Source organism: Meleagris gallopavo, chromosome 2 (genome assembly GCF_905368555.1).
Source record: "Meleagris gallopavo chromosome 2, MGAL_WU_HG_1.1, whole genome shotgun sequence".
NCBI classification, from domain to species: Eukaryota; Metazoa; Chordata; class Aves; order Galliformes; family Phasianidae; genus Meleagris; species Meleagris gallopavo.
The window spans coordinates 87,829,225-87,850,682 of NC_139405.1; the positions used below are offsets into that span (position 1 = coordinate 87,829,225).

The 21,458-nt window shown below is 34.0% G+C and overlaps 1 protein-coding gene across 4 annotated transcripts in view; it reads right to left on the reverse strand.

Moving 5' to 3' along the window:
• MCPH1 (microcephalin 1) overlaps positions 1–21,458 on the reverse strand; it is a 120,081-nt gene that overhangs the window by 82,472 nt on the left and 16,151 nt on the right. For all 4 annotated transcript variants that reach the window (XM_085217915.1, XM_085217918.1, XM_085217916.1 and 1 more), the window contains exons 9-11: positions 17,040–17,152; positions 6,868–6,905; positions 3,662–3,824 (exon numbers count right to left, since the gene is read on the reverse strand). In XM_085217915.1, the coding sequence (XP_085074041.1) occupies positions 3,662–3,824; positions 6,868–6,905; positions 17,040–17,152 (314 nt within the window). The remainder of the gene's footprint in view (positions 1–3,661; positions 3,825–6,867; positions 6,906–17,039; positions 17,153–21,458) is intronic.

Here is a 21,458-nt window from a genome sequence, read left to right on the forward strand (position 1 = left end):
TAATTTTGCAGACAACTGTGGAATAAAGAAAAGTGTGCATCTTCATTTATTCTCACTGTTAAACTTCACTATTACAAAAATCAAAATATTATGTTTACTTTTAGAAAACTCACAACCAAATGTCTGAAAATGCAACAGTTGCAAAAGGTGAAAATAATTTCTATAGCCATTATAGCATCCCAAACCTAAAAATGAGTTGAGTAGATCAGCAAGTCAAAGATTTTTAAAGTAATTCGAAATATAATAATGCATTATTCTATTTAGCCAAGAAAAGTACACTTATTTAAAAACATTCAGTTAAGACCATAACATTATAAGATAAAAATTTTAAGTTGCACTTACGTATACTTTTTCACAATACTCATAATTTACAATGAGAATATTGAAATCTGTTAGCTTTATACTTAGAGCTGTATATACTTATTGCAAATAGACTGGTTAATCTAAGCCATTTCATTTGATGATCAACTTGAACCAAACCAAGAAAACTGGAAATTTTAACACAATTCTTTGAGACGTGCTGCATGAAAACAATTTCTTCATAAATAATCTCAAGTAGCAACAGATGTACCACGCTCTATAATGTGTACATCATGTCTGTATAGTACTAAAATGATGTTTATACTATGAGTAACTGGCAAAAAACAAAAATAGAGTAAACAAACCCTAAAGATTAATTATGATTAAGTAATCCCATTTTCTTTTCCAGGCCAATTTTGCAGTAATAACCTCTATCAATCCTTGTAGTATTTACAGAATTTTGTTTAGAGATCAATTTTGTTTATCTCAACAGAAGAGGGATTAATGCTCATCTGTCGTGGTTCTGGAATTGAGTACAAAGGCATCATATCTACTTTCCTAGATAAAAAGTAAATCAGATACAGAGTTCATGAACAGATTCTGCAGTAAATAATTAGGTCAGCACTAACAATAACATTCAGTTTTCAGAAACACAAAGACAATAATTCTCATTTTAAGTCACTGAAAGTTTGCTTCTGACTTAGAATTATAGAATCATAGATTCCTTAGGGTTGGAAGGGACCTCTGAGGGCCTACTCCCCTGCAATGGACAGGGACACCACAGCTAGATCAGGCTGCACAGGGCGTTATCCAGCCTTTCCTTGAATGTCTCTAGGGATGGAGCATCAACCACAGCTCTAGGCAACCTGCTCCAGTGCCTCAGCACCCTCATTGTAAAAGATTTTTTCATTATATGCAACCTGAATCTACCCTCCCTTACCTTGAAGCCGTTTCCCCTTGTTCTGTCACCACAGGCCCTGCTAAAGAGTCTGTCCCCTTCTTTCCTGTAGCTCCCCTTTAGATATTGAAAGGCTGCCAGCAGGATCCATCCAACCTGGCTTGGAATACCTCCAGAGATGGGGCAGCTACAACCCTTCTGGGCAACTTGTGAGTAAAAACATTCCTCCTAACATCTAACTATATCTACTCCCTTCTAGTTTAAAGCAATTAAGCTAGTCTCCCTTGTCCTATAAATATCAAACCATGTAAAAAGTCAGTCCTCCTTCTGCTTGTAAACTCCCTTCAAGTAGTAAGCTCCCTGGAAGGCAACATAATTAGAAATAAAAATGCTCATATGTCATATGACATTTATTTAACCAGATTGTCTAACTGAACCCCTTTGCACAGATACGATGAAGCAGACAAAGATGCTATTGGTCTTTTTCAGCCACAAAGGCACATTACCAGTTAACTGGAGTGATCAAACATGCAATATCCTTTATTCTAAGGGAAGTTAATCACCAAGAACTTCTGAAAACCACAAAGGATATCACAAAAGCTTCTTTAAATAACTACATACATATTATGATTTTAAAGTATTGAAAAAAAGGAACAAAGAATTAAATTAGTTATTCTACAATCCCTAACTGTAGATGAATATCTATTTCCAACAGTTATATTTCGAAGCTCTGAAAATATGAGGAAAAGTGAAAGTCTGTCATCTGTGATGTCAAATTAATTATCTTGCAGTTGATCTCTGAGGTGGTTTGATCCTGACTATCAGGATCAAAGCTGCCATCTTGATGCTGTTTAACTCTCTCCAACCCAAAAGCAGGATGGGGGAGAGAGTTAGAAGGGCAAAAGCAAGAAAAAGGAAAGGAAAGGAAAGGAAAGGAAAGGAAAGGAAAGGAAAGGAAAGGAAAGGAAAGGAAAGGAAAGGAAAGGAAAGGAAAGGAAAGGAAAGGAAAGGAAAGGAAAGGAAAGGAAAGGAAAGGAAAGGAAAGGAAAGGAAAGGAAAGGAAAGGAAAGGAAAGGAAAGGAAAGGAAAGGAAAGAGGAAAGAGAAGGAAAGAGAGGAAAAGGAAAAGGAAGGGAAGGGAAGGGAAGGGAAGGGAAGGGAAGGGAAGGGAAGGGAAGGGAAGGGAAGGGAAGGGAAGGGAAGGGAAGGGAAGGGAAGGGAAGGGAAGGGAAGGGAAGGGAAGGAAGGGAAGAGGAGAGAAGAGGAGAGAAGAGGAGAGAAGAGGAGAGAAGAGAGAGAAGAGAAGAGAAGAGAAGAGAAGAGAAGAGAAGAGAAGAGAAGAGAAGAGAAGAGAAGAGAAGAGAAGAGAAGAGAAGAGAAGAGAAGAGAAGAGAAGAGAAGAGAAGAGAAGAGAAGAGAAGGAAAAAAAAGGAAAGAAAAGAAAAGAAAATCCCAAGTACAACCCCCATATGCAAATATGCAAATGATGTAATCATTCCCACCCGATGATTGATACCCAGTCAGTCTTCAAGCAATGGATGCTTTGGGAAAGCTTCCTCTTTTTTTCATAGCTGAGTATGACATTATATATCATGGACTATCCCTTTGGTCAGGTTGGATCAGCTGTCCTGGCTGCATCCTCCCCCAGTCTACTTGTTGGTGGGAATGACAAAAAAAGAGGTCTTGATGCTGTGCAAGTATCGTCAAGGAACAGCTAAAACAGTGATGTGTTATCAACATTATTTTGATCACCATCCTAAAACATGGCAACATATGGGCTGCTATGAAAAAAATGTATGTGACTGTATCTCAGCCGAAGCAGCACAGCAATTCACAGTTATCTTCTATTTACAGAAACAGTTACCAGTAACATGTAAAGATATGGCAGCCCAGAAAAAAAATTGAGGTTATGCGGTGATTCTTTGATCTGGATATCTGGAAATCATTTTTGTAAACTACATAGCCTCCAAATTACTCATCTACAAGCTTTCCCTATTATTAAATGGTTTTCATCATGCAGGAAAATACCTAAAAATTCCTCTTCATGTTTACCAATGTTGAACACAATACACATTTAAGAATAAAACAGAAACATATTAAATCAGCATATAAAAAGTTCCAACTGAATAATGTGACTTGGCTAACACTGAGTCAAAATGCTTTGTTTAGCCTTTAATCTGTCCAAAAATAATGCATGTGCCATTGGATGGAGAGATTTCATGCATTTCTAAAATAAACATTGAGGTACAATACAGGAATACTTCGGTCAGATTAACTACTGAAAGACAACATTCATAGTAACACAGAGCTTTAAAAAAAAACAAATTTTCCCAAATTCAGCTAACTCCAAGCCTGAGCATCTGAACATTGCAACATTGTGCATAGCATGGACAAAAATATGGTTGACATTCCAGCTAAAATAAGCATAATTTATTTTGAAGTAAAATTCAAATGTATTTCTTACCCATTCATAAGAAACAATCCAACACCCACGAGCAATTCCCAGCATAACATTCAAGGTACGACGAGGACTCCCTGTAACTACATGACTCGTTGTTTCACATACATCGTCTGAGAACAAGAAGTCTCCGAGTTTATTCACCACCTGAATTACTGTACTTTGTTTCCTAAAAAGAGCAAAAAGAAAAAAAGATACAGTGTTGAGTGGATAGGTAGGATTGTGGAAGCAAGCATTCATACACACATTACCTCAAATTCTCTTACATTTGTACCTTGTCTTTTCTCACTAATCCTTTCTTATCCTTCCCTCACTCAGACTTGACCCATTTGCTAGACAAAAATTTGTTAGCCTTTCCACAGAGTTCAAACAGACCCTTTTCTGTCAGCACACAATCATATCTACTTGCATATCAAAGCTCTTTTATACCCCGTATCTATCTTGCTTGTTTAAATAGAAGCCTTTTTGAGTCAGGAATTATTTAACATACTGTTTGTGTACAAGCCTAGTACAACAGAGACTCATTCTTGGTTGTTTCTGTTGTACTTTAAAAAAAAAAAAAAGAAGTATTCCTAAGAAATGTAAACAGTTGGATCCTCTTCAAAAGATGTCATTTGGAAGTACCAGATTTTCATTATTCAAATAAAATTGTATGTTAACATTAGAGAGAAGTCTTAAAGTTCTGGCTTAATATCTTTATGTCTGAGTCAGTGTTTCAATTAAAAAAAATCACTTATCTTTAAATAAATTTACCTCCACATGGACTGCCATATAAAATAGAGAATGGCCACCTATAATTGGAATGCTAAGTTGAGTTCTCTAACATGTAGGTTACACTGAGGCACGTAATACCTCATCATGAAAACAATGAGCTCTTGGTATCCCTAGAAAAAAGCTGTTGCATAGGAACAATTTAATCAGAACAATTTAACTAAAGATTATTGTTATAAATAATACAAGAAATTGTCTATAACTTGCTACATATAATAAAGCAATTTAGCTCAAACTTGAACAAAGTCACAGGTAAAACACTGAGGTTAAAAACAGATATAATGAGAACAGTCAGAACATCTTCTGAAGCCTCTGGGGTTACTTCATTCTCACTACATTTTGCTCCATCAAAAGTAGCTCAGTTATAGATCCCCAAATATCCTAGCTACTTAGAGGAACTCTAATAAAACCTCTTCAGTGGTTTTATTCTTCTAATAAAACATCTTCAGTATAGCAATCTTTTAGAAATAAATAAATAAATAAATAATTTAAGCAAGTAAAGGAATAGTAAAAACAGAGAGTGTCAAAAATTAACTTCACAGAAGTCAAATGGTGATAGCATATGCGGACACAGTTAAAAACTGAACCACTGACTTAACTGCCTAACTTCTGCCACTGATAAGTGTGAATTTTGGTCTTGACTATACGTTTAATATTCACCATTACAAGAGTTTTAACTTGACAGTACCTACAAGTGAAGTTTTTGCAACACTGCTACTCACAGAAGCTAACTGCCTAAGCTATATGCTCAGCACAGGCAACTCCATATACTACCTGAAGCTATAGATCTTTCTTGTCCACATGAAATTTCTTAGGTGAGAGGAGAGAGTCTTCTACGTTATTCAAATCTAAGGTATCTTATCAATTGCACTGAAAACTCAGCAGTTTGTACTTCAGTCAGCTGAAAAAAATCTACCAGATAAAAATTACAGCAAAATTTCACTAAATTTGTGACTCAGAAAAATAGGTAGCTACTGGCTGCGTATCAATGAGCAGCACTGAAAATATTCTCAAAACTTGATGCCATGAAACCACTGAATTCACGCATCTTAAAATTTCTAATGAACTATTTCTGTAATTGTAGCTACTGGATAGTAGAACTGGATTTGAGCCAGTTCAAGTCCTATTGAGGACAATTTTCTGCTTTTTAGTTCTTTCAGAAGCAGTTCCTTTACCTTCACCCTCACTATATCATGATTAATCCCTTTAACTGCAGACAGTCAGAAGCAAAATATTGATGAAAAAGTTCTGAAGAAAAGCAAATTTTTAATCAACAGACATTTTTATTTTATGAAATAGTAAATTGTTTCTAGGAAAAGTCAGCATATATCAACATAAAAGAAGTAACTTATTAATGACCTCTTTCAACAGAAGAACATTTTTTCCCTAGCTGTCAAGATCTGCTGTCTCCTTTAAGGCACATCACAGCCTGTTTTCCACTATCCTTATCAGGGCTATAGCTATTATCTTTCCCTCCCTCACAATGGTCCTCTATGACATGATTAGCAAAGTGTACTTTTAGTCTTGGCATTAATAGAAACAACTCATATTAAATAAAGAAAAATACTATTACTGTTTTACATTTCTGACCTTTATAGTAGTATTCTGGTTAATTGCTACCATTTACAAAGTATTTCTAAGAGGACAGCCACTAAGTACTGTTTCAGACTGTGTAACTGTCATGACTTAATTACTTCAGCGCTGAAAGAGATTTGTGGGTAGTAGAAATAAGACCTCAAGTTTTGAAAAATAATTCAAAAAAACTGTAGGAAAACAGTAGAAAATACATAATTTTGTTTTTCTTGGAAGTCTTTATAATGTAAAAATTTTAAGAGAATGATCAGAGCCTGCCAGAAAAATATTAACTCTTCCACAAACACACAGCTGTAGTTGCTTCTAATGTTTTAATGTTTCTAATGTAAAGTGGCTGAAAAGCCTAGAAGTGGTATTTCTTCAGCAACAAAATAGAAGATATGAATGAAAATATTTTAAACTGGTGTTTCAGATCATTAAGACTTCTTGTTTTTTTTTTTTGTTTTTTAATAGAAACAGTTATAACATATGGGGAAAAAGCTAAGTTCAGAACTCCATCCCTAGACTATTTACTACAAAAAACTCTAATTCTTACAGTTCCTTGAGAAAAAATCAAAATTTGATTGTGTTTGATTTTATTGCTCTGAAGCCCTGCTGAGTTCACCTACGTGCCAATGGAACCATTATTCCAGTCTGCACATAACAGCACAGATATGCACACGTTCATACAAAGTTGGGTTAGTAATGATATACACTGGTACTTCTAGCCAGCATGATAGAATGAAACGAAGTATTTCAACATATGGCCCAAAGACAAATTCCATTTTTATATGGAGATGAATAGATTACAAAAATTTAAGTTAAACTTAATGAAAAAGTAAAAATACTTAATAGTTTTTAATACTTACTCAGAAGACATACTTGTCATAACTAGTGTCCTTGTTGGCTAAAAAAATGAAGCAAACAAGAAAACATCAAAACCCTGAAAACATTTCTTCTTTGAAAAAACTTAATTGATTAACTATACTATTAAAAGGATTGAACTACTTGATAATTACAGTATCATTCTGGGAAGAGGCAGTACTAACTGACATATACATTAGAAATATTAAACATTAAGGATGTGGAAGCAAAGAAACCCCTTCATTATATCTGGTATCACAGCATCCAGTAGGAGAAAGCAGAAATGGAGTTTTTCATCAGTTAAGACAAAGTGACAGATTTCAAGATTAGCACAGCACAAACAAAAAAAACAAAACAAAAACCAAATCAAAACAAAATTAGTATTTTTTGTCTTCTGCTTTTTTCTTTTCTTGATCAGAGTGAGATGAAAAGGCAGCTTAACTACAACAAAAAAACCCTGTAATTTAAAAAAATGATTTCCATTTCTTACAAAAGAAATACAAAATCTGTCTGAGATACTAAGGAAAGAAGAGTTTGTTTATTTTAAAGAATATAAATTATTTCAGTCTTAAATCATGCCTAATGAATAAAAGTCAACTGAGTAATAATTAACAAGGTACACACAAAGATTACAGAAATGCATACAACTGCAAAATTGAGACACCTTAGAAAGCATTGTCCCAGCAAAATCCTCTAGCTTATGTGCAGAGTGTCTCACACAGATTTTAAATTATTGTTTCATGAGTTAGTACAATAGAAACCAGAAGAAGAGGTATCCTTCCATCATCAGTAATAAACATAAGGCTTCCACCATGCACAAAAGTAGGACAGAATATTAAGTTACCAATATCTATATTGGTACCTTATGAGCACAATTATTATACCAATATGAGCACAACAATCAGACAAACATAAAATGATCAACATGACATAATCTTGTAAGAAAAGCCTAAGAATTACCAGTAACTACATAAATATGTACAAGAATGTATATGTTAGCATTTTAGTTTTGTAGAAAAAGTAGATCAATTGACTTTTACAAAAAGAACTCTTCCTAATCTTAAAAATCAAGACATGAATTTCAAGTCTCTTGTCTAGGTATGTACCACTCCATCACAAATATTCATTTCCATTTCTAATCTCACTGCAGTATACTAAAATCTGGCTTCCTGTAATGTATTGAGATTACATTTGATAGCACAGTTCAAAAATGACTTGAAAAAAATACAGTAATGAATCATAGAACAGAAGGAGGAAGACATTATGATGCAACACCATCCACCCTCTCTTATCAGTACAGAACTGTTGTCCACTTAAGTGTTCAAGCAATTTGTCTTATTTACAAATGGAGTCTTTGGAATTACATTTGAAGACTAATATCATAGAATCATAGAATCAAAGAATGGAATGGGTTGAAAAGGACCATAAAGATCATCTAGTTTCAACCCCCCCTGCTATGTGCAGGGTCGCCAATCACCAGACGAGGCTGCCCAGAGCCACATCCAGCCTGGCCTTGAACGCCTCCAGGGATGGGGCATCCACAACCTCCTTGGGCAACCTGTTCCAGTGCATCACCATCCTCTGGGTGAAAAACTTCCTGCTATTTTTCTACTTCTACACTATTGCTTTGTTCCAAAGAACATTATTTAGAAACATTACATGGTCAAAATGCGTTAAAAAGATGACAAATTCAATGTATAGATGCTAATGTCATTCTGTGGGTGAAGTGGATCAATAACAAATCCCATAAACTATCTAAGAAGAAAAATTATGCAGCATATTCAATATTTTTCAAACTCATGATAAAAAAACTGCTCAGACAGCATTATGTAAATGTGAAGAAATAAGTGTAAGCACAGGCAGGGCCACCAACCTCCCAATTTAATACTAGACCAGGCTGCCCAGGACTCCATCCAGTCTGGCCTTGAACACCACCAGGGATGAAGCATCACAAGTGGAGCTATGCTATACAATAGTGAGGATGTACCTCATAGTGTCCAAACATTTTGTTAGATCTACATAACTTCAAGGGATCCTGGAATCAATTTCTAAGGGATCCTGGAAAGGCACAGAACATGGCTTTGAAGCAATGTATTCTCTGTCCACTCTTTGTGGGTTGAAACCCAATCTATACTGCATATGTATGCTTCAGCATGACCATAATGTTCTCCTTTGACTTGATGTCTGGAATTAAATCCACACAAAATAATTGCACTAGTTTCTTGGGGTCCTTGTGTAGTATTAGCTCTAAAGTGAAATCCTGATGTGTCTGTTCAGAACGTGCAGAAAAATTTCTCATTATGTTTAATAAATAAACACAATGAAAACATTACTAATCAGACTACTGATTTTGCCAAAGCTGTGTTAAAAGACTTATTACATAAAGCAAGGCCAGAGCAATTTGAGATCCTACAGCTGTTTCTTCAGCATCAGAGAACAAATGTTCATTGCAAGTTCCTTAGTACCTATCTTCAGGGAAGTGAAAATACTATACCCACACAGCTCGGGAAACCTGCAGCCTGTCCTGACGTGACCCTGAAAACTCTGCTTTTTGACTGCAGCCTTTATGCTACAACACACAACAAACAAGATGGTATATTGAATGTTCTGGGTGATGTTTTGTCAGTGTCATTAGCGCCATTCAAAGACTCAAGGATGCAGAAACATGCATACAGGAGGTAGAAATTGGAATAAGCTTAATTTCTTCCAAACTACTTTTTCATCTTCATTCAAAACTGCATATTTTTTGCAAGTAAGGGGGGTCATTTTCTACATTTTGTTTTATTGCTTCAATTAGACAAGCAGTTCTCTTTAATACACTTGCACACAGATACCAAACAGAAAACTTAGCAAAATTGTTTTAATTCTCAGTAGTACATTTTTCAAGTTAATTGCTTTCTTCCCTCTCTTGCCATGCAATTTTTTTTTCAATGCTATTTGTGCCTGTTTTTATTTTACATTTTTCTTTTATTGCAAAATATGTTTTGAGTTAGCATTTTCTTTTCTGATTAGCAAAAAGACATCTGGTGAGCATCACTATGTATTCTAATGCACATTTGAAGTAGGATTATTATTATTAAAGAACTCTGAAAAAATGGTATTAAATGAATAAGACCTTTTAAAATTTATCATTTTTTTTCTCTGAATCAAGAGGAGTTGCACATCTGTTTTCTAAATGATAGCACATTTATTTCTGGATCGTGTTTTAGATCTGTAATGAAGGCTGTATTAGACTCCTATAGAACATTTACATGCCTCAGCTTTCCTTTGTATGTTTCTTAAGACTACAGTTGCATTAAATATTTCTTTTTAGAATCTGTCAAGATTTCTCCCCATCCTATGAAATACATAACATGCATTTCAATACCTCAAAGAAAGCAGTATTTGTTATTTTATTCAATTCTTGAAACACAGTGTTATACAGCCTGTATGTGAACTGCCCCACATCACAAAAGAGGCATCCAACCTCAAAATGTATTTCTTTCTTTTTCTAACTTTAAGCAGGTGTTTCTTGGAGCTGAAGGAAAATAAGAGAAAAGCCCTGTTTTGTACAATTTGCTTTTCAAAAAGTGTCATGAGTTGTTTAGGTCAAGAACATAGACCTCTGGTTTCTTCCAAGGATGGACATCAAGCAATAAATATAACTTCTGAATTGTGTATTCCTTAGACTGAATGCTCTCTTATGCCTTTAACTTGACAAGTTCTGAAAGAAATGGGCTTTGAAATAATCTTAAGATCAAAGGTATACTGTGATGGGTGAAAGACAATGACTTTGAACTTCAGAACTCGACAAGATGTGTAGTTTGGCCAGTATGCTGGGGACAAAGGACTTTTTTTTGAATGTGAGAGAAAGGGAAGAAGTGTATTCATATGCAAATATAATGCAAGGGAGAGTACAAGAGCATTATGACAACCATTTTGTAGTCTTCCAAGCCTTTTACTCTTTGGCTATTGTAGCTTCATCAGATGGTTCTGAAATAGATTCAGAACTCCTATGAATTCTGTTGATCTTAACAGCTGTATTCTAGGAGTCACATTCTTCACTCTGACTAGTACAGGAGCCAAAAAAGAGCCAGATGCAGCATGTGAATTATCAAGAATTAGGTTAATTTCACTTACTCTTTTTTTTGTTTTACTAGGAAAGTTTGAAGGAGAGGATAGAAAACTTTAGAGCTGTTTTTAGAAACAATCTATAAATTATGTTAATTTATTCTATTCATATAATTGTGGCTCACAGCTGAGAATAATTGGTAATTATAGTGAATTATTTCTATTCAGCAGTTTTAAACATTGAATATTCAAAACTATAATTTACTTTCTGGTTGGCCTTACTCCACTTATCAGTTCTTGATAACATTTTTCCAGTTTTCTCTGTCTGCAAATTGAGTTACAGTTGTAATTTCCTGACTAAAAACAAGACCTCTGCTTTGGTACTAATGAGATGTAAAAAATGTACCAGCATTAACCAAATCAGAACTACCATGAGGAAGGTTAAAAAAAAAACAAAAAACAACAACACACAAAAAACAACACATATAATGTAAGTTATAACAAGAAAAAATTAAAATGAAATTACATATCTGAGAATTTCCCTCAATGCCAAAGAACCCTAGAACTTCTATTGGCAAGATTAAGGATGATCAACAGCTTCAGACTGATTTCACCCTAATGCTGACACACTTTACAACTAAGTGATATTTTCTGTTTTCTACATGCATCTATAATAGCTAACATATTTTAAACAAAACAAAACAAAACAAAATCCACGTAGTATTCATTTCTTCAACAAAGGATAAATATCACAGCATTTTGCAGTTTCATAGGGTTATATGGCAAAGCCAGGGATTTAGTCTTTCCAGTAGGACAGACAAAGAGTAAGGGGAAGGCAGAGTAACAGATTCCCCTTCCCACACCTTTGTCTGCAACCAGAAATTTCAAAGTCAATTAGCACGAACCCTTCATGCAGCTCCTCGCCCTTAAATTTAATAAAAATAATTTGTGCCCCTGTCTGAAGAATTTCAACAAAAATTTAAGTACAGTATAGGAATAAATCTGTTTTATCTGTTCAGACATTAAAGCTGTTTAAGCTTTCATTACCAAATCTGATGAAGTGAATCATTTCTTCAGATACCTGAATATGTCAGACTAAAAGAACTACAAAAAGCTTGAGCTGGAATACTTCGGGCCCTCACCATGAGATTAAAAACCAAGTTACAAAGACAATCTGCAACAATAGGGTAGCCTCAGAGAAAATAATGGCCTGATTTTAATCCCTCATCATTCATCCATTCCATTTTGGTCAATGGACACACATCATGAAAGGATCAGAAGAAGAGGTATCTGCACAGGCTACTTCATTGAAAACACCAGTGGTTTGATGTATGATTTACAACATGCACACACTGGACAGAAGTAACCTAGGCACAAAGAGAGACAGTTCCATTGTAGTGACTCTAGAGATGGAAATATTTTAAGAATTAAACAATCATCTTGCTTAATCCAACTGTTAGATAATGAATTTGCACAGTCATTGACATGGTGAGGTTGATTTATATTCTGGAGATTGCCAATTGTACAGCGAGGAGACTGGGATTTTTAGTGAATATGTTCCTGAACAGCAGTCTGAAGTCCCCAAAAAATCAAGGCTGGATTAATTTTAGCTTTGTGTTGTGATCTAGGAATGCAAAATTCAGTAAATACTCAGCTGACAAGACTATAACCCACTTGTTTCAGATAGTCAGTGATCTGACTTAAATCCTTGCTGTCCTCTAGACGACATACTAAGCAACTTAGCTGAGCCATACTTACTGAAGACCTTGAGCTACAACATCAATATTAAGTAGGAAAGAACAAAAAAGTCCAACTTCTGTATTTTTAGGATCCTGAAGGATTACGGATTAGGCATACTTGTATGCAATTCTGTTAAAAAAGACTTTCTGTAGTACACACTTAAAATGAACAGTCACTGATTTCAGTATTTCTTATTTCTTACAGTAGTACAAAAACGTATATCTATTAAGGAGTTATGAGGTGCAAGATTTTTTTTCTATTTAAATGATCTTGTATTATTATTACAGTTCTATGCAAAATTCTTTGCAAGCTCCTTCAATTTTACAAATATCACACCTGGTGAAAGGATTTAATCAGTTCTGATGCAAAGAAGGAAACAGGTTGTGCTGAATCTTTACCAAACCAGCTCCAGTCCAATGGATTTCTTGGTTTTCTCGCATGACCTCAGTGTTAAATGTAACAGTATACCCCAAAAACAGAACTGTGATTTACAGTTAATTAGTTAAGCCACACTGTGCATACGTCTTTGGTAATGAAGTATGCACGTCTCAAGCACTCAAAGAATATATGTGCTCATTTCTTATGCAGTGTTTATGCACTGGTTCCCTCATGTTCAGAGCCAGAAAAAGTTGAATTTGTTTCTTGCACCTAAGCCATCCATCTTCCATCCATCTTCCACTATCAGATTCAAGAATGCCATAGACTTCTAAGGAAAAGTATGGAGATGGCATAGATGTACATCACAGAAATTGGGATTCTAGGATTTTCTTCTCAAAAGGAAGAAAATCTTACCCATATCCACTTTTTTTTGTATGGAAGACTCTGGAACAATTTCCCGGTTGCCAAATTGCAAAGTTAACAATGACCTATATCACTGTCTTGGAACATTTCCAGTTTTCTAAACAGCAAACCTATAAGTGTGAACGAACAGTAGCTGTAAGTGTACCTGTGGAAGCACGAAACACTCTAAACTTAAGTTGAGAGGAAGTTGTATCTCTTGAATCTTATCAAATGAGATCTGCAAATTCCATTTGTATGAAACAGTAATAACACTTCTCATTTATATTCTGCTCTTCAATGTCAATATTACTATAAATTCAGAATGTTTGAAACAAACTAATGAACACAGATACATTTTGGTTATAGCAACATCATAAGATGTGTCTCATCAGTAAAAAATAAACTTTCCTGTTGGATTTCAATGTTCCATTCAGTGGCCTATTTCAGGCTCTCTAATAAAGATAATGTGACTTATAAGATTAAATCCTGTTATTTTTACAGTTGTCTCACAATGCTGATTGCTCAAAATCTTATTTCCTATTTTCAATATTATGCTGCACCAAGCAGACAACTAGATTTAAACAGTAATCAACTATTCAGTTATCATCAGCTAGAGCTAGTCAGGCACTTTCAGAATTACTTCATATATGACATATATAGCAGTTCGTGAACATGAAACATTCTGGGATCAAAACAGTTACACCTAAAATTACAGCAACAGATATTTGGTCCATACCATAAAATTTTCCTGACAATCATGGAAGAACTCTTAATTTTTTGCAGATAGATTCTATGAAATCTGTACTGCCTTCTCTGACAAAATGCAATTTTAATTATCCATCAAGGTTATGCATTTCATTTCATGAAAACTTTGAAAATTGTACCACAGTATGTAAATGTTTGATTCTACCCCCACAACCCAGTATCATAAACTGACATTTCTGGATCAGGGAAGCCACCTGCTGACATTCATAGGCATTAAATCAGAGTATATATCTTGATCCACTGAGCGTGAGAAGAATTTGGAACTGTGCTCAATGACTGATCTAAAAACTAGGAAGTTTTAGAGGAACTACACACAGACCATTTTTAAAATGTGTTTTTGAATCCACATTTAGAGACTTCAATGTTAACAACACACAGAAACTCTTGTTACTGATTATCTTTTTTTTTTTTTTCTTTTTAAACAAAACACTTGTTCCATTAAAGATTCCTAAGAGTATTTATTATCTTCCCCTGGACAACATGTCTGGGGTTGTCATTAAAACTGCTTTGTCTTCAGAGCTTTTCTTAGTTTCCAATTTACATAATTTCAGTAGCTATGATTAGAAGTCTTCCATGTTAAAGAGCAAAATAAGCAAGTCTATATTAATAGTATAGATAGAAAAGGAAATATGAATGCAATCTAACATTGTGACAAAGCAGCTAAACAAAGATATTCTTGATTTTTACTTCTGTCAAAAGACAAAACAGAAGAATTTCATAATTTTTGCTTCAGGTAAAGGAAATATTTTCTAATATAACTTCACTGTCACTTCATCAAACACCAGGCAAAGTATTAAAATGTTTAAGCTGCAGCCATTGCAAAAATGTGTTTATATTTACTAAAAATTCACATCATGTTTGGTTTGTTTTTAGGAAGCTTCCTGAAAGAAGTTTGACTGGTACCAGAAAAGCTTTGCAATTTAGTTATTTATAAAACTGTAGATACCTAGCATAGTTCAGGCCTGTTAAAATTTCTTCAATAAAAATTTCCTAGGGATCTCCTATAACAGCTTTACAAATTGTGCACGTATGTACACATATAAATTATGAGTAAGAGATCTTAAACATTAATAACTGTTTAATACAGATTAACAGACAATTGCTGAAAGGAGAGAAAATAGCAAGTGCTTCTTTTCAGTGCCGTCAAGTGGTGGTAAATGTAACACACTTTGTAAAGTTCTTTTCATGTTTCAACCAGGAAAAAAAGAATACTGTCTCAATACTAATTTGCACAAACTGCAAGTGGAAACCTTTAAAATTACAATAGCACGCTTATAAAAAGAAATAAAGCATATGCTACTGTGTCACAGACATTCAAATCAAATCACCCGAGTGAAATGGATGGATATGAAAGAAGCTGTCTGAAAACACTGAATACGAATTTTCTTCAGTTACTGCTTAGTGTTTGTTACTAGTAAACAGCTCACAAAGCAGGCTTTGCAACAAGCAAAGCAAGGAGAAACATTAAAACACCCCACTTTCTGTAAAGCCAAGGTTTTAATTCTTCTTTGAAAAAGGGTAACAATTAAAAATTAACTTTTTATTGCCTCTTCTTCTTTTCTATTGTGTGATAGTTATGTTGGGATCTTTCATTAAGAAAACCAAATCAAAACTAGCACTATGATACGATGTGATGCTCTCGTAGTGTAAATACTCAGAAGAGGGAATGAGTGCCAATAAATGTGACAAATCTCCAAGCATCATTCCCACAGACAGCCTTATGGCCATTGACTGTTTATGGATACTTATTTAGCAGCTTTCGTAAGATTTCTGTTACAGGAAATGAAACTTTGCTTCCTCATTAAGCTGAAACACCTGTCCAGAATTCTTAAATTTGTTTATTGTAGGACACAGATCTAGAGTGAAGTTAATTGATTTATATGTTCTACATAATTCTTATTAGTTTTACAATAAGTTGATGTGACTGATGTGACTGTATGTATTTAGAAGAAGGCGAGCACTTTCACAGAATCATAGAATCAATTGTTTGAGTTGGAAGGGACCACTAAAGGCCATCCAGTTGAACTTCCCTGCAATGAACAGGGGCATATCCACAGCTCAATTTAAAAAGTAACAAGCAATAAGTCACAGGCAGGAAGTCAAATTGTAATTTTGAACAAGAGCAGATGACTGAGCCATGAAAAATAATATTCTATCTTCAAGATGCTTAAAAGGCTGAAGAGCCTGGTAACGTATCTGCTCACAACTTCAGAGTACGAGGATTAAAAAAAAATTGATCAAACTCTTCAAAACTCCACCTACAGAAAACAATGAAACATCTATCTAATTTGTTTCATGTCGTTATATACTTCAGTGCCTTAGGACTTCCCATTTTTTAAACAATTCAGCACGCTACTATAGCACTGATGAAAAAAGCTACTATCTATTTTCCTGCTTATCAGTTTTACATTTAATTGTAACAAAACTTGCAGAAGACAAAGCGACCTTAAGATCCAGTGCTGACCCAGTCATCTCACTTCATTTGCTCCTATCCAGACTGAGCTCAAATCATAAATTTAGCTACATTTATGATTAAATAAAAGAATATAAGGAGAAATACGGAATATTTATTCTTCAGAGACAGCCATGGTGAATGATCTACTATACATATATGAGAAAAAAAAATGCAGTGACACAACTGCCACCACACGTTTTCAGAAAGCTGAGGTCAGTGGCTATATGCATTGTTTTTGAGCACCTTTCACATAATATTCCAAAGAAAGTAAGGTTTAGAAATATTTTTTTTTAAGACATGCATAAAGCATGCATATTCTGTTTGTAGGTATAAAGGTACTCAGTGATTCTTCAAAAAAAGCTTAACAATACGTCCAGTTAAACTGACCTTTTGGAGTCTTCTGGTTTTTCTTACCCTCCCACTGTGCTTATTTTTTTGCTCATTAAAAACTTTGCAAGAACCATAAGTAACATCATACTCAGACACGCGATTTTCATCACCTAGAAACCAAACATAATACAAATTTAGAAACTTGAAATGAAACTGCCACACTTTATAGAGCTCAGTACAATTTAAAAAAATCTAACTTCAAAATTTGCATCAGTTATTTTTCCATTGCTTCAGTTACGAAAAGAAAAATGATACACAAGAACCTGACTTTATCCTTCAGTTTCTCATCTCCTAAATAAACTAATTATAAAACTAATTGTAATTTCTAATATTTTGAGTACTGCATATTAATCACAAATAGAGAATGAGCAACACAGCTTTTTGTTTCAAATTTGCAATTTCTATGGATACACAAAGAAATATTTCAGAAGCACTGGTGCTATACTTTTATATTTCTTATTGAAACTTGAGTGCTTTCAGAACATACTGTTTTTATCCAAAATATCCTGAGGGTCCAAAACGTGTTTTCAAACAACAGTTTGTAAACAAATCAAACAAGCTGTTAGTAGGCAAAGATTGACAGCACGTGTAATGCAAGTGTATAGATCCCGTTATTTAGAAAAAGGGACCATCCATGAGAAGGTACTCTAATATATGACAAAAAGCAGTATTTCTCATCACTTATTTTTTAAATTAACATATATTTAATGTCAACTTTGTTGCTAAATGATAAAATTCTGGATTCATTTGAGAAATTAACTTGCTTGCAAAAGACGAAAAAGCTTTGATCTATCTTTTGATGAAGTTTTAATTTTTGAAAATTGAGGTAGGTTGTTCTTCCTAAATTTGATACAACTGAATCCATGTTAGGACATTCATTAATTTTTCATTTAAAAGAAACACATGACATCATTTAAAGAAAGTTTAATAAATAGTGATTGAAGTGTCCTAAATTCAACTCCTCGCAAATAATTCTGTCATTACTTCAATATTACCCATATTTAAAAGTCTAGCTGCTTATTCTATTCAATGGAAATAAATAGAGGTGTTACTTTTGAAGTGACCTAGGTATTTGTTATTGCATTAAGGCCCAACATCTTCAATCATACAGCAAGACTGATGGCAAGAGGACAAAAGATCTTGCCACGCAATAAAAAGAAGGTAAGAAAAATAAATGTCACCGTTTGGGAAACGTGAGTTTAGAAAGCTACTACTAAACATTTATTTCCAATCTTAAATAAAAGTTATTGGGCCACAAAATGTGTCAGGAGACTATTGACTCCATTTCTTCACCACAAGCAGGAGGACTGCATAGTTAAAACTGGTTAAAAACAAGGTATCAGTCTGTTAAATTCCAGTAGACTTCCCAGTCATTTAATTCACTGTAAAATGACAATATGTCAGCATCTTGTTTGCTTTCTTTTTTTTTTTTTTTTCTGAGAGGGAGGCAGGATAGCGAGAAGTGCTCAAATATTCCTTTTGACTCTCCTGACCTGAACGTCCAAGAACCTTAAATCTTGTCCCACTTAGATTTAAATCCAAAGACTTGAATTAAAGTTCCAGTGATGGTTGGACCTCTTTCCAGTTTGGCTTCATTCTCATTTGTTCTCTGCATTTACAAGACAGCAGAAAAAGTCTATCACTTTTTTAATTATCAACTCAAGGACCCTGCATATTACATAAATAAGCGTTATTTGTTGCAATCCAGTTCCTACTTCCCCTGCCTATGTTTCTGCTCACTATTACTTTTTTTTTTTTTTTTTTTTAAATAAAACAGTTGCTCAGTCAAAAGTAAGGTTGTCACCTTCAGTAGCTTTTCCTAGGGCATTTCTGATAAGGTTGAGAGAATAGTTTGAAGCAATTATACTCACTATTATCCTCAAATTTAATCAGCAAACTCATGGCACTATGTGATTAGGTCTTCTAAATCCTAAAACATTGCTCATCAGCTGGTATCAAATAATCTGAGAGGTCTCTCGATTATTACAACAAATTACAACAACAGAGTGGCTTTAATTTACAATTTAAGTTTCTCATCATTCACGATCATTTATCACCAGTGAGAAGTTTTGAATCAGAATATTATCTTCAAAAATCCATTTGATATTTTGAGTTAAAAAGCAAATAATGTCAGATACTATGGGCTAGTTTTTGTTCAGTCAAATCATAAACATTTATTATAAGCTTTATCTGTAGTGTTCTCCTTTATGAATATCTTAAAGTGTCACTGCAATTAAGTTACTCACATCTACTATTCTATACTTTTATGGCAAGTGTCATCAGACTTTATAAATTCAACATCAAAATAATCCTTAACTCATCCTTCTATTTTGAAATAGTTGTCCTTCTTGTTTTAATACATTGCAATTAAGTTTTTGTGAAGATAAAAACAAGGAATCAAGCATAACTTTTCATCATCCCTCACTGTTTTTAAAGTAAAATAATATTAATTAATTAAATTTAATTTTGAAGATATATACAGTATTTTAGAAGCATTAAGCACCTATCTCAATATTCTAGACCTAGAACCTCAGGTAAAATACACCTATCTAAATCAAACTTGATCATTTTGTAAAGAATGATATTTCAATTCCTTAGCTCAGTCTTGAACAACACCTACTAAACGATAATTGATGTTACTTCATGTCCTTTGGCCAACTAAGATAATCTTGCTTTCCATATTCACTATAAATATCAAAATTCACTCAGTTAAGCCTTAAATATACTGACAAGACCAGAAATAATGCTAAATCCAGTTCAACTTTAAGTGATTTTAGTATGATTAAAAAAAATAATAATCTTGTACTCTTCACCTAATATTATTTATTCTTACAGCTTTGACATTAAGTCATAGGAATCCATTAAATTTAAGTATTAGCATTCTAACAGAGTAGTTCATGTGCCAACTTATCTTACCATCAGTCCTACTCAAAGATCTGTAAGCAGATGGAACTGATTTCAAGGTAAATTGATGTATAACATGGGTGTCCAACTTCATGGCCTGCCTGGGCCACATTTAAAAAAAAATATTTCTTATTAAAGCATAAGAAAAGGCAACAAAAACATAAAACTAGTGGGATACTTGACCTTGTTTTAGTGAAACTAATAAACATGTTAACTTACTAACTTATGAAATTATTATATACAATAAGACAAGCTCAAGCTTACTAACTAGATAAAAAAACTTATATGTCTGCTTAATGACAAAAATTGGTGTCTTCACAGGCACACACACAGGCAGTTGAAATATCATCTGCAATCATGGTGTTTTACCTGCCAAGTGGCATGCGTGTAATATGTAAGGCATGCTGGTTTCAACTCAGTTGAGTGCAGTGGTGAGAGTGACAGGCAGAGTTAGCAGTGCCTTGTGCCCTCCCCTCACAGCATTCTGTTGCTGCCTATGCAGTCTGTACTCAAGCTATTCACAGTGTATTCATGAAAAATATTGCTAAAATCACACAATAATGGTAACAGTTTACAGTCTTGTGGGGCCGCATTTCTAGTTGTCATGTGACCTGCGGGCTGGGCGTGATTTAAAACACGAATGACAAGGAAATTCTAAGACTCTGTTAATGACACAGATTGTCAACCTTCACAACAGCAATACTGTATACCCATAAGCTTAAACTCAAAGCCACCATTTTGCTAATCCTGCAACTGCTAGAAATCTAGGCACTGACATGAAAAACCCAGTAGTTAAATTTCTACTTCAAAATCAAAGAGCAAAAGTAGTCAGTAAAGAGAATGCTTAATAAATGTTACATCTTGTCATTAAAGACAACATGTAGGAATGCCACTAACTTAAAAACTGGGCAAGTAAAATGCTTGATATTTAAACATATGCAGACATTGAGTCAATCTTACAACGAGCATTTTATTACTCCTAACCATACATATGTAAGGAGTAAGTAATAATATACTATTTACCAGTTTTCAAACCATGTAAAACGTATATACAACAAAGCAATCTACTATTTATTTACTAATTAACATAGACATGAAATAAGGAAAATAAATATTAGAAAATAAACGTCAGAACGTATTAAAACTATATTTAATAAATATTCATGATTGCATTTTACAGTGTCACAGTTAGGAGTTTAAAAAGTTGAAAACACAATTTTAATTTTCTTCCACAAAACTTCCATTAACAGTGAAAATACCACTCAGTTTTTATTACTGATCTCTTCCATTTTCAGATGGGCTTGTAACCAGAAAGGATTGAAAGGAAAAATGTCTGGTAACTTTTGTTTGCTGACTACCCTTCTTTAATCCTCTCCTCCAAAATTTGTGAGCTTAAACAAGTTTTGTCCAATAAAAGTGTAACAGGCTAGAACACTGATCTCAATTTCATCACTAGAATTCATGATTTAGAATTAACTCTAAAATTAACAGGCATAGCTAAATTTTAAAGTA